This window comes from Strix uralensis, chromosome 3, assembly GCF_047716275.1.
Source record: "Strix uralensis isolate ZFMK-TIS-50842 chromosome 3, bStrUra1, whole genome shotgun sequence".
NCBI classification, from domain to species: Eukaryota; Metazoa; Chordata; class Aves; order Strigiformes; family Strigidae; genus Strix; species Strix uralensis.
The window spans coordinates 50,010,887-50,024,845 of record NC_133974.1 but is presented as its reverse complement, the minus strand read 5'-3'; the positions used below and the strand labels follow the sequence as shown (position 1 = coordinate 50,024,845).

Here is a 13,959-nt window from a genome sequence, read left to right as displayed (position 1 = left end):
GAAGTTGAAAATACCTGCTCATAAACAAATGCTGATCTTAAGTCTTAATTCTTTGTTTTCTTCATTTGGGTTAAGCCTCCCTTTTGTCTCTGAAAAAGCAGAGGACCCAAGGAAGAGAAACAGTTCAGAAAGCTATGGTGATCCAGCGGAATGGCATAGCTCTAGTCCCCACACTGAAGGCTTTGAAGATCAAAAAAATGGTGACATGTCCTGGGGGCATCTTCTGTTAGGTAGAACCACTGGCCACTCTCCTCCAAAGTGTAGAACTACGGGAGGAAGAATGGACCAGCACTGGTTGCTTCCACTCCTGAGGCTGCAGATGGTTTCATTTCCATTGATAACCATTGAAAAAAGCCTGGCTACTCAGGTTTGCCATCAAGGGGGACCTCATTCATGATTTCATCACTGATTTTGAAAGGGATCTTTCCCTCAAAATATTTTTGTAAAAGTGGTAGGGGTATAAAAATTGCAGATTAAAAATAATCCTCTATCTGTTTGCTTTTTAGTGTGTCAAGACTTATTTTTGTGCGACACCTAGGGGGTGTTCTAGCAGTGGCAAACATCAGGGGCGGTGGTGAATATGGAGAGACCTGGCATAAAGGTAAATCAGTCCAAGTAGAGGAACAAAACGGCAGGCTTAGCAATGAAAATTACAACATTTTCTCTCCACTCCCTCTTCCGTACTCACATCTCCTTTTGCCTTTTATGTATGCTGTAGAACAGTACTTTTTTTCCTTACTCAGATCTGTATGTTGTCCAGTGTTATCTGATGGTTTTCATTAGATTGTTTTAATTTTTGCAACCTGCTTAAAAATAACTTTGTACAAACACAATATTTTCCAAGAAAATAGTTGCATTTTTTAAAATTTTTTAAAACAGTTCCCTAGACTTAAGGATTTGAAAATGCAGTTATTTATCTTGAACTTACTTTCAGAAAATCTGTCTATACTGCAGTAGACCTGGCTTGCTTTCACATACCTCTTTCATTGTAGGTGCATATGGCCCCACAATTCTAGATCCCCAAGACAACAGCACTGACTATTCATACTCTCAGTATCACACAAAAAAAAATAAACCATTTGCAGAACTTTAGAGAAGGTGTGAACTTTTGAGTTCAGAATGTAACTTTTCCAAATTGTTTGTGCACAATTTATGAATAGAGCCTTTTTTATATTTAGTGAATGTGGTTGAAGTTCATTTGAAAACAATCAGCTCCACAAATGCAGTGACATGTCATTCCCTTCACTCTCTCTTAGGGCGTCCACCTTCTTGCAGGCAGGCATCTGACCTTTTTGGTTTTTTTAAGCTGATTTTTATGCTGCAAGGAAACCAAGTCACTCACTACAAAACCCTGTCAAACTCTCTTCCCCTTTTCTTAATACTTTTGATGCATTTCTCTCCATGTTTTTCCCATCTAATCCTTATCTTAGTTCTTTGATTGTTTTTGTCCGCTTGCCTTATTGTTGACAATTTTCTCATCCCTTCACAAGAGGAAAAAGCTGGAAAATCCTGCGTGTTTCTGTAACATACCCATCATTATTTAATGGTAACACCTTATTCATATCCCAAGAATCTGGCGGATTGTTGTCAGCAAGGCAAATGCACCAAAACAGTGGTGTTCACAATGCAGCAATTTGCCATGGGAGTAATACATAATAACTTTTTATCAAACAAAACGGTATTCCCAGATCATTACATCTTGGTTTTATTATTTCATCTGCGGTAACTTTTTGTCTGGGTCGTTTCCTCACAATTGAGTTAAATATGTAATAGTTTCATAAATAGAAGCTATATATGCTTGCAGATACGGGATATTATTGCTAAAGATGAAGTATCCTTCATTAATTTTAATTTGCCAATTGGTTTGTAATAGATTTCAATAAAATCTATCTTAATATGATAGTGCTTCTTTGGTTCACCTATTTCCTGCCTAATTTTGACCCAAGTCTTTTACTGCAGTTACATAATAAGATATGTATCTGTTCTTTGTTAATTCCAGAAACAATTAGTTTGTTTACTTAGGTTTACTTGTATAGGTAGGACTCGGACCTTACGTTACACCACACCAGAACTTTGAGCAGCATAAGATTTATTTCTCCTTTATGGCCACACATTTGATGACTTTTTCATTGTCCCAGTATGTCACTCTTCAATGGTTTTATTAATATGAGAATGATGTGGATTTGTTAAAAAATTAAAAATCTACTGGTCCCAGTTCTACAAGATCTGTATGACTAAGTGTCAGAGTTATCTTACCAAACTTTTGCAACATAGACATGAAGCATCCAGTGTAAATTGGGTGTCTAGGATCACTGGATGAACAATGGAGATAGAGACGCATCCAGATTATAGTTCATCTCACTTACTTTAGGGGAGAATTAGTTGCCCTGGAGGTTCCTGAACTATAGTGGGAACTGTAGGCAATGAGCTTAGGATAAACATCCAGCTTTTAAACAAAGTAGAAGGAACTGGAGTTCCACTTCTGCATCCACTGAGCCCTCTTACCTGGCTGGACCAGAGCCTTTGCTACAGAAATGTGAGGATTTTTTTCCTAGTTCCCATTTCTTACTAGCATTTAGTTGCCTAAGAACGAACATACCAGGTCTTAAGGTAGGATAACCTTTGAGGAGAAGCCTGTTTTAGTCTTTTGCTAAACAAGCATCTAAAGCGGGAAGATTATGAGATTTGGTCAACTGTGAGTTCTCTAGGTTGATATTCTTCTGCTCAAATAGTTGAAAGATTGTAGGACAAAACCATCCTTTTCCTTCCCTATCCCACCCTGCAAAATTTTTTCTTTTGAGAACTAGAAGTCTTACCAATGATGTCATCTGGACCTACATTTTCAGTCATGATTTATTCCTCATATATATGATCACATTTGGAATTTTGTTCAACAGGATGACAGCATCTTAAGCATTTCTGTATTGATAGTTAATTAATAAAATTTCAAACCAAGATGCAACACTGAATTCCCTTTTTGACCATAGCTATGTATAATCTGCTTTGAAAACAACTAATAGAAGCAAAAGTAAATTACCAGCCACATATTCTATGTCCAAAAAGTAAGAAGTGCTTATTTTATATAGCTTATTTTATAAGTTGAAGCTTTATTGCTTTAAGAAACTGTCACTAAGTTTAATGCTATTAAAGTCCCATTAGATTAAACCTCAGGTGGATTGTATGTGGTCATTTTGTATATATTTTGCAATGCAAAGCTTTTAGCTTTCATTTTACTGATCAGGAGCATTACCTGGCACTCACTGCACAGTATAGGTATGTATTATTCAGAGTTTCTGAAAGCATTAGCGTTATCGACAGAACCATCTTATACTCTCTCTGTGTTGAAAGAATCTTTCATTTTTGCTGTCTTTGAGCCGCATCAATTATTAAAGTGTTCATGAAACTGGAATTGTTCCCAGGTATTTTTGCACACATGTTTTTCTGAAGAGATGGTATCAAATGGATTTTATGGCATCAACTGATTTGTTTTATTTGTTTGCTAGGTGGTATCTTGGCCAACAAACAAAATTGCTTTGATGACTTTCAGTGTGCTGCCAAATACCTCATCAAGGAAGGCTACACATCCCCAAAGAAGTTGACTATTAATGGAGGCTCAAATGGGGGCCTCTTAGTTGGTAAGAACTGCTTGTGTGTTTCCTGGGTTTGGTGCTGGATATATCAAAGTAACCAGACAAAAATTCATGAGACCCTCTTTTCAAAAGTTGCCAGATGTCAATGCATTGATATATACCAAGTGGTAAATATATACAATTGTACTTCATTTGCTGTTGGGGGACATTTTTTCATTTGCAGGACATTGGGATTCTGCAGTCTCTAGCAAAGGCTGACTGTTTAAAGCCATACTTACAATTACTGTCTTGTGTGATAGAGCTAACCCTGTGGTAGAATCACACAGTAAGTAAGAATGTTTTAATGCATTTGGTTTTTGATTTTTCTTTCTTAGGGCTAACCATTACAAAGTAATTGCTGAATAACCAGAAATCTGTTATGTAGCATCGGGAAACTGTGTGGTCTGTAGTGTAAGCCAGAATCCCATGTCTTGCAATCCTTCATCAGAGTTTCTTCTTCACTGTTTCTGTAGTCATGCATTCTTCAAGGGCAAATGAAAACATGACAGTTCTGCGTTTAAAGCCTTTGTACAGAGACATGTAACAATTTTATTCTACTTTCATTGTGTACTTAAAACATGAACACAAATAAAATCATGAGTGTCTCTGGTGAGAAACGTAAAGTACAAGTACAGCTACTCAAAAAAGTCATGAGCTTTTGAGGGACTCTGTAAATGTAGCACTTTCTTACAAATGCATCTTGTTCACATATAATTCACTGCTATGTTCTTAAATTGAAAGAAATTAATAGCCTCCTCTTAAACAGAAAAACTAGTCACAAAAACATCTCATAGTCCAAGCAGTATTTAAAGAGCTACAAAATTTATCTCGGATTAAATCCCTGTATCTGAAAGTAGTAGACAAAAAAGGGAGGTGATTTTGTTCAATTTTGAAAGAAGGAAACACAAAATTAATAATATTGGAGTTTGGGGGTTTTTTTAAACAGCATGAAAGGCATGTGACAGCACAACAGAGTTAAGCTGCTCATGTGAGAAGAAAAAAAAAAAGGCATTTCTAGTTCATAAACCACTGATTTATAGAAAATCAGCAGATTTACTAGGCCCACTCTTTCCATGGTCATCTTCTTATACTCTTCCCTATTTATCTGCTGCTGAATACTGGCTCTACTGATTTTACTCTATTTTTCAGTGAACTAGCATCCAGCATAATAAACAGGATTTGGAGTTATACAGATCTTTGGTGTAAGCCATCTTGGCTATTCCTGCATTGTTATTTTTAAAAAGCAGTTGTTTTAATGATAAGTAACAAGTACATGTAAAGTTGCATTTTTGCTTTCTGCTTATATGCTCAGTTACAGATGGCAGGAGGTATTTCTGAATTGTAGATGAGAGCACCAATAGAAATGGATGAATATAATAAAGGATTAAACGTTTTGCACACTGTTGGGAGTGCAAGCATTGCACAAGTCAATTTTATGTGATTGTAAATATCTATTTGGATATGCAGTTAAACTTTCAACACATCAACACATAGCTTCTGAAAATACTATTGTATGCTTACATAGACTTCAGTTTCAGTTGGGGTGAGATTCATCCTACCCAGCTTCAGTCATCAAAAAATCTCTGTTTCTGCCTGAACAAGTCAGCTGGCCTCCTTGTTTAGGTAAGGGGAAGCGAGTAACACCTGCAGAGCATAAGTCATTCCAGTAGGAGACAGGTGTTAGGAATCTAGACCTCCCTGCTCTGAAAAATCTGTTGTTAGAAACCTTCCCTTGCACTTGCAGATGGTTTACAATCCAGCTGGATTTCCATGCTCTTGATGAGCCAGATAGGGATTTTACTTGACTGGGTAGAATTAGGTGAATTTAGGAAATTCTTGTGCTTTTTCATCAAAGCAGAACTAAATTTTACAATAGTTGTTCATGAAATGCTAGGGAGCATAACTCATAATTTAGGTGCAAGGAAAGGACCCACTGCCAGATTTCCTCAGTTCTCATTTATTGAAGAAAAAACTGACAAGGAAGAGTATTGTCACTCTTCCAAAGTACTGTTTCCTTTTAGTCTGCCTAACAGGAGGTGTCTCTGAGGAGTGTAGATCCCTGAGCTCTTGCCTCATTCAAGTGCAAAACAAGACTTCCTTGTCCTGCAGTGTGATCCCCAAGCTGAGTAGAGCAGCACAGCTGTGAGCTGAAAACCTCTTTCATGCAAATGCAATGTTTGACCTCTCATGTTTGCTTAGACAAGCAGTTCTGAGGTTTTGAAATGTTACTTTTGTACTGAATTTTAAAGCTCAAAGTGTGTGTAGAGGAGTAAAATTCACTAAAAAATTGTTGTTCCGGGTCACAGTATATTAATGCTTATAATTAAGTATTATGGCTAATTAAAGGGGTGCAGTGGGAATGGATGAGTGTCTCCATAAGTGATCTCTTATTGAAGTAACTATTTAGGGAACTAGGAGCACTGAGCAACACACAGTGCTTCAAGAGACTGCTCTTCAAGAAGGACTACTAAAATTAAATGTTATGATAGTTGTTTTGGCTCTTTTTTCTACCAGAATGTAATTCATGTTTATAAAAAGGAGTAACATGAAGGGGAGGGATCTGATCAAAAGCTTCAGTTAAAAGGATAAAGAGCTTTTACATGGCAGCTATTTAAGGCACTATACACACCTTATGAAAATGGCTCAGAAAGGACTCAGGAAGAGTTAGCATAATTACATATCAGAGATGACCAGAAGTAATATCACATCCTCCAGAAAATAGAAATCATGTTCAAATGAAGAATATGGGGTAGAGTGTAAACTCTGACAGGGACTGACAGACCACAGGAGACTGATGAGCAGATTGCTTCCAATATCAAGATCAGCAATGAAAGCTTTCTGTGCACATCAGGAGCAAGAAGCTGGCCAGCGGATCTGTGGGATTTACAGATTAGTGAGGTGTAAAAGAAGCACTAAAGAAAGATAATGGCAGAGCAGAACAAGTAAATGGTCTGTTTGTATTGATGTTCCCTCCTGAGGAGCATGGGGAGTTCCCTGCAACAGAGTCTCTCTTCATGGGGAATACTCTGAGGAGCTGACTCAAACTGAAGCATCAGCAGAAGAGGCTTTGGAATAAATCAATTAAATGAAAAGTAGTGTGTTGCCAGGACCAGATGGTGCACACACAAGATCCTAAGTGAACTCCAATATGAAGTTGCAGGCTACTAAGCCTGAATATCTGAGGAACAGAAGGGAGCAAGTGTAATGCCAATTTTTTAAATGGTTCATGGTGATCCACAAGCTGCAGATGAGCAAATCTGACTTCTCTGATGGGCAAACCAATTGAAACCAATAAATAATAGCTGACATATAAGGAAGAATTTTGCAGGCTGAAGTTACATCTTGCAAATCTATTAGAGTTATTTGAAGGAGTCCGGCAGCGTATGGTGCTTGTAATGGTGATCTAGGTGAGGAGTTATTCTTGGATTTTCAAAAGCTTTTGACAAGGTTGCCCATAAGGCTATGCAAGAAAGTTCTTACTGAGCTGGAAGCAAGGTCATGTCATAGCGATATCCTGGTTAGCAGGAGGCAAAGAATGGGAATAAAGGATCCATTTTCACAATGGACAAAATTGAGGAGATACAAGAATTGGGAAAGAGTATAACTACATGGTGATTAGCTCTGAATTAAGAAAGGGATTCTGGGATCCATTGTAGTAGTTATGTGAAAATCTCAGTGTTCTTATTTCTTAAAATTCAAAAAAAGCAGGGGAATTTGTAGAATCACCACCCAACAGATTTAAATCAAGCAACAGAAATTGGAATTGAAGAACTTATTGCTACAGGATATGATGAAAGCTAAATGAACAAACATTAAGAAATTAAATAGATGTATTTACAGAGGATATGTGTTTTGATAGCTGTTTAACAGGATGGCTGGAGATAACTCCAACTTAGGGAAAACCTAAACAACTAGTTCAAAAGCTGATAATGTACAGGAAATATCTCCCAGTGTTTGCTTAATGCCTTTTCCTAGAGCCATCTGCCAGTTGTCACTCTTAAAAATTGAACACTGAGCTAGATGGGCCTGCTGTGCTTATTTTTAAAATATATGAGGCAAGCATTATTCTTAAAGAAATTGTCCCTTCCAATAGTAAGAAGATGGAAATCATAAAAAAACATAAAAATCATAAATCATAAAAAAGAAAATACAAGAGTAATTTGTTTTATTAAAATGAGGTTATTCCTCTGATTTTGTACTAGTCTGCTTTTATCAAAACTCTTCGTATGGAAGAAATCTTTCATGAATAAATGGAGGGCGTTTGCTCCTTGATGCCCTTTTCTTTGTTGATACTAATATTAAAAGTTTAGACAGTGAATGGTTTAGAAAACTTAAATTTAGTAGTCCAAAAGCTCACATATTTAAGAAGAGCATTTCTCCTTTTAAACCCAGTTTGCTAGTTTGGAAGGCAGTTTTCAAAGAACAGCATGTTTGGTGCCTGAAGCACAGGGAAATAACTCTAAAGCTGTTTTGAACATGCCATCCTTGGGAGTTATAATTTTTATCCATTTGCACGTTTGCTTTCAGTTTTGCTTAAAAGTCTATTTGACTTCCTATTCACTGGCAGTCTTCTCCCAGTGCAATTGGGTTTATATCAGATAATTTATACTGAAGTGTTTTGGCTCCAGGTATTATACAGTAATCTATATTTCTTCTCACATAGTTTTAACATAACTGTGTTACTGTTTGTTTTTTTTAAAGAAACTTTGAGTTTATAAAAGCTTTTTGAAAGTTGGTCTTTCATGAACTTGGCAGTGGACCTTTCACTGCTGAGCTTAATTCTTTAAGATATGAATACTAATGGAGTTGTTTTCCTGTTGAAGCTGCCTGTGCTAATCAGCGCCCCGACCTATTTGGTTGTGCTATTGCCCAAGTGGGAGTGATGGACATGCTCAAGTTCCACAAGTACACCATTGGCCATGCTTGGACCACTGACTATGGTTGCTCTGACTGTAAAGAGCAGTTTGAATGGCTGTGCAAGTAAGTGCCTTTAAATACTTCCGTGGTTGTTAAAATGCATAGTCTGCCCAACAGTTTCAGGTTGTCATGATCAATATCTGTTCTAAGAATTATTTCATCCTTTCCCACACTGGATTTGGGGAGTTCAGCATTTCCTTACGTCAGTTTTGCATGAAAGACTTATCTTCAAAGCCCTGTTGAGTCAACTGCTCGTATTTTCAAAGACCTTGTTCTACTAGCAGCTTTAACAACTCATAAGGTTTTCTTTCTGAATAATGGCTCCTTTAGACTGTCACAACAGAATATTCTCAAGTGAACCACTACATAAATTGTATTTTTTACGATGGGGGAGAGACAATCACCATTGTGAATTATATTATACAATGTGGATGGGATTTATTTGTAGGTATTGAATGGCAGTAGACCATAACAGGATATTAATTCATTTCTTAACTCCTTGCTGAGAGGTCTGGAAAGATTAGACAAGAGAGACAGCTGTGTGAGAACAGAAATGATCTGTGCATTGGATATGGGTAATAATGAGTGTGTTAGAATAAGTGCCATCATTTTAAAATATTTTTCTGGAATCTCATCTTCTGTTACTGCATTTGTATTCCTTTAATAATGAAGATTGGCATTCCAGGAGAATGCTTCAGACACACTAAACAATTTGGCTGGTCTGAAATTTAATAGAGTGTTTAGATATTAAAAAGTACATGTGCTACAAGCACTGAGATCTAACTTGACCTAAAGCATTTATTAAAAAAGAAAAAATCAATGTCAGGTCCAAATACTAGATGATCAGTTGGGCCCATTGTAATTAGATTGTTTCAAAACCTCCAGTTGTCTAATTTAAGGTTTCAGTGGCAAACATTTTTGTAAATATAGTGCACAAAACACTTCACAAATTTTGTAATTCATCTTTTATCAATAGGTAGCTTAGATCTTAGATAAAAGATGAACTGTTATAAAAATGATCCAAATAATATTCATGATTTTGGACACTGAAACTTGCCTGCACATCTGCGAGTTCAGATATTCTGAAGAGGTAAAGTAGAAACAAAGTTTCAAATTCATTGTGTGATTAGGAGAAATGCATCTGTAGGAAGGAGTCACTCCATACCTACTTTCACACATATGCTTACTCACAAAATCTCAATTCGTAATTTTAGAAACATCTTATATGGCAATACCTGAAATATTTTTTTGCCTCCTTTTCAACAGCTGTTAATTGATTATCGAATGTAAGAAGATATATATGTAATGTTGCTTAGAAGTTGCCTTTACAGATACCCAAAAAATACATAAGGCAAATAGAGTGGCATGTAGTGACTGTCATTTAACTTCTTTTCAAAACAAATCATAGTCTGTAAATTCACTTACATTGTTCCTTAGATGAAAATGAGGAAGCCAGGAATCTTTTATGTTAGTTGTTCAAATATTGTCATGTGTTCTTAAAAATAATTTGGACTTACTTAATGGGTACTGCTCCAAGTGGGAAATTCCTTCAGAAACAAAGCAAAACTTCCTTCTGTATTTTCTGTCATAAAATAGGGAGAAAAAATTGTATCCCAGTCTTGATTTAAGGAACGTAACTTTATTCCTAGGTGTAGCTTTGTCTAAATGAAGTATGAAATGGTTAGATGGAACTTTGTTAGATGGATCTTCGTGACTTACTATTAAGTTTAATTTCTAATGCTAGAGATTACTTTGTGTTGAGATATGTAGATACACTTTTTATGTTACGTTACAGTAGCTAAAATATGTAAATTCTCCTGCAAAGACAGCAGATTTTGGAAGTTAGATTATTCATTGCTCAAAAAATAGGAATCAATGTCATCTACTGAAAGCAGGAAAACTTACAGTTCTCCTTTCAGTTTCCTGCATGGTGTTCCCTCAGAGTACATGCTTAAATATTGGAGAGAGCAAATTTAATAACTGTATAGCGCAAGCTTACTAGCAGAGACTGTTTCCGAATTTGCATAGGAAGAAGCCATCCACATGCAGACCTGGACTACATATGTATGCTGGGAAAAAGTCTCTATTTCCCTGTTGCCCAGCCAGATGGATCCTGCTATGACACGACAGCTTTTGCTGCAGTTTCCCTGTTGCCCATTCCTGATACTTTTGGCATTTCTGTGAAATGTATGGATATGACTGCTACCACGTATCAGTTGCCAGTAGTGCATTTCTGATTTATGCAACTGAGAACTGTAGTATTCTGAGTGCTATCAAATGCCACTGTGATGGTTTCAGCATGAGAGGACTTTCTTGTTGGGTCTTGAGGAAAAAATACGTAATCATTTGTGCACTCTTTTCAGGTACTCTCCACTTCACAATATCAAACTACCAGAAGAAGACGGCATCCAGTATCCCTCTACGCTGCTTCTCACAGCAGACCATGATGATCGTGTGGTCCCTCTACATTCACTGAAGTTTATTGCTACTCTGCAATATGTTGTGGGCCGAAGCCGTAAACAAACCAATCCACTTCTCATCCACGTTGACACCAAGGCTGGGCATGGAGCAGGAAAGCCAACTGCTAAAGTTATAGAAGAAGTGTCAGATATGTTTGCTTTTATAGCAAGATGCCTAAATCTTGATTGGATTGAATAGGCAAAATGTTTATTACTGTCTCCTTTAGAAAACAAGGGCTTTAACACCATTTAAGACCAACCAGACTACTACTCGGTGTAGTACTTACATTTAAGAACTGCAGTTTAATATTCTATTGATCCAACCTGCTATGGAGTTTTGATCTTCTGTGCTTCCTTCTTTTTGCCGTTTCTTTGAATTTCTTTTCTACCGCGTTCCAAAGTACATTTTGAAAAGCATGTTCAAATAAATAGCTGAGCTATTGTCGGTGCTGTTGTGAACATTTAGATTCCAGAGTTAGTACTAGTTGAGCTTATCTCCTGTAAACAATTTTAATGTATTTTGCAGCTATAAACATATGCAGATAATCTGTAATTAAATGTAAGTACTGTCCACATACAAGAACTCTGAGCATACTTTATTTACATAGTAACTTATTTAAGAATGTAAATTGAAAGTGTTCAGTGATAACCATGAAATACTGAAGAGACAGTAATCTGGGTAATTAAGTCAAATATTATTAAAAAGCTTATATTACATGCTGTTCATAAGTGTGTTACAGTCTATAATAATGATGTTGTGAAATTGTTCTTTCTTTCCAAAGAGACTTCAAAATGTCCCCAGTTTTCTCTTCGGTCATTTATTTCCACACAGAAGAGAAAATTGGAGGCTGGAAAACTTGAAGAATGCTTAGATTCTCACTGTAGTCTCAGTCAAGCTATACCAATACTCTTCAGCAACCCATCTGCTGTTAGCTCTTTAACTATTTCTGAAGAGTAGACCAGACTCTGGTTTAAAAAAAAAAGAAAAACAAAACCAAAAACCAACCCAACACCACAGCTTTGTCCAGATTGTTCAAGTTCAGTTTTTCCTGATGCCTTTGACAGAACGTTCTCTTAACAAGCCCAAATCTGAACATACATATATAACCTAGCTCTGTCTGCAGAACGAGAGCTTGTAGTCAGACTCTCTGATGATTTGACACAGGCACAGTATTTGAACTGCCGTTTCATATCTTTCCCATCTAGGCTGTAGATAAAGTAGATGTATTTGCCTACTAAACTCTGATGCACTGCATCAGTTGGGATTTGATTTTGCAGAGTAAAGAAATATTCTGCCAATTATTATTAGTCTTGTTGCCCCTCCAGAAAACACTGCTGCTTCTCAGTTTTGGATCAACTGATATATTCTTCCAGAATTCATGCTCATCATTATATTCATACTTAGACTCTAAGGCCTGTATTTTAACTCTGAGCTTAGGAGTTTCACCTCTAAGCCAAACAGTGTCTCATCCCCAGAAGAGGAGGGAGTGGTATTTAAAAGAGGAGTGGGCTGCTGTAAACAGCAGCAAAACTAAAACTAAATTTGCACCAGATTCACTCTGTTTCTTTCGTGCTCTGGGGCTTCTGCTGATACTCTGTGCGATTCAGGAAGGATTATCCCTTCCAGGCCCTTATTATGCATAATTTGACTTTAGGAGGTGGGGGGGGGGGGGGGGAATATTTCTGCTTTCCTTTGAAATACCACACCTAAAACCTTTATGTGATCTGGGATTTGTGTGATCCATGGGCATTACAGTTTTACCAGATACTTTATGGACTGATGCATTCTGATCACAGGTTTGAATTAAACAATCAGAATAGGGGAGTGAGGGTTGTGGTTTTTTTCCTTTCAGGCTGTGAAACAGGGTTCAGGTTGAGCACCTCCCTTTCCCCAGAGGTATGTGAACTGCTTCCTACAATGATCTGGGAATTTTCAACAGCTTTCCCTGCATGGCAGAAACAAATTACATAAAGCAGTGTCATCTCCATCGGTAACCCCTCATAGTTGCAGTATCTAGCCTTTTATTGAATGTTAGGGTATCATCAAGGGGGGCAGAGCTTCACCTCTGACAAGAGCTTTGCAGGATAGGGTGTGAGGAAAGCATGATCCTCAGGTGTTCGTGAAATAGAGCTGAACTGTGTTGGTGCATTGAATTGCAAAGGCTTGAGCACAGCCACCTCAATCACCTCTTCAGGTCTTTGTTCCTAAAAATGCTTTTCCTTGTTCTCTAGCTGCTCAGAAATAAACCTTCTGGCACAAGTTATCATTCATTTTCCTCCTGAAGCTTTCTGCTGAAGCTGAAGTTCCCTGAACAGCTCAGGATTGGGGCAGATGACCCATAATGTGGGGAGTTTGGAAACAAACTTTTCTCTTTGAGTGGCAATCAATAATACTGAAAGTGGAGCTGGCTTGCTGGAGACACCACGCACAAAATAAGAAGTGTTCAAGAGTGTCCCTTGTAGAATGCTGGTATCTCTACTGGGAAGGCATTGAGTTTCTGTAATAGGGTCTTAATGTCGGCATTTTAGTTGATCTTAATCAAGTATGCCAAGTCCAGGATTCGGGTGCCAAAAAAGTGATGTTGCAGAGCTGTCCTGTTAGCTGAGTTGGTCCTTTCGGTGCAGAAAGGGTCATCCTTGAACTGGAAACTGTAATTAACTCTGAGCAAGTAATGCTCTTGTAATATAGTGGGATTTAAACCTTCGGGGTTTGGATTAAATAGACCTGAAGACAAACCATTCCTGCTGTATAAAACCTAATGAAATCTCTGTTAGTCTGGTTTCAAGGTTAACTTCTTTTCTCTACAGTACAAATGCTATTTTATGAAGAGGCTCTATTTTGTGCCTTTTATTTACAGTACATGAAGCAAAATTCACTAGCTGGGCACGGTAACCTCCTCACAACTACCTGCTTTTTCAAAATCACATTTCTTAGAAAAATAGATATAATGTCT

General features: G+C 37.3%; 1 protein-coding gene across 2 annotated transcripts in view; it reads left to right on the top strand.

Annotated features, from left to right (window-relative positions):
- PREP (prolyl endopeptidase) overlaps positions 1-11,722 on the top strand; it is a 115,139-nt gene extending 103,417 nt beyond the window's left edge. The window contains exons 12-15 of one of the 2 annotated variants that reach the window (XM_074862199.1): positions 507-601; positions 3,504-3,635; positions 8,453-8,609; positions 10,910-11,722. In XM_074862199.1, the coding sequence (XP_074718300.1) occupies positions 507-601; positions 3,504-3,635; positions 8,453-8,609; positions 10,910-11,204 (679 nt within the window). In that variant the 3' untranslated portion in view covers positions 11,205-11,722. Of the gene's footprint in view, positions 1-506; positions 602-3,503; positions 3,636-3,813; positions 4,569-8,452; positions 8,610-10,909 lie in introns of those variants that run through there. The other variant, XM_074862200.1, reaches the window with a different exon arrangement.
- Positions 11,723-13,959: the final 2,237 nt, after the last annotated feature.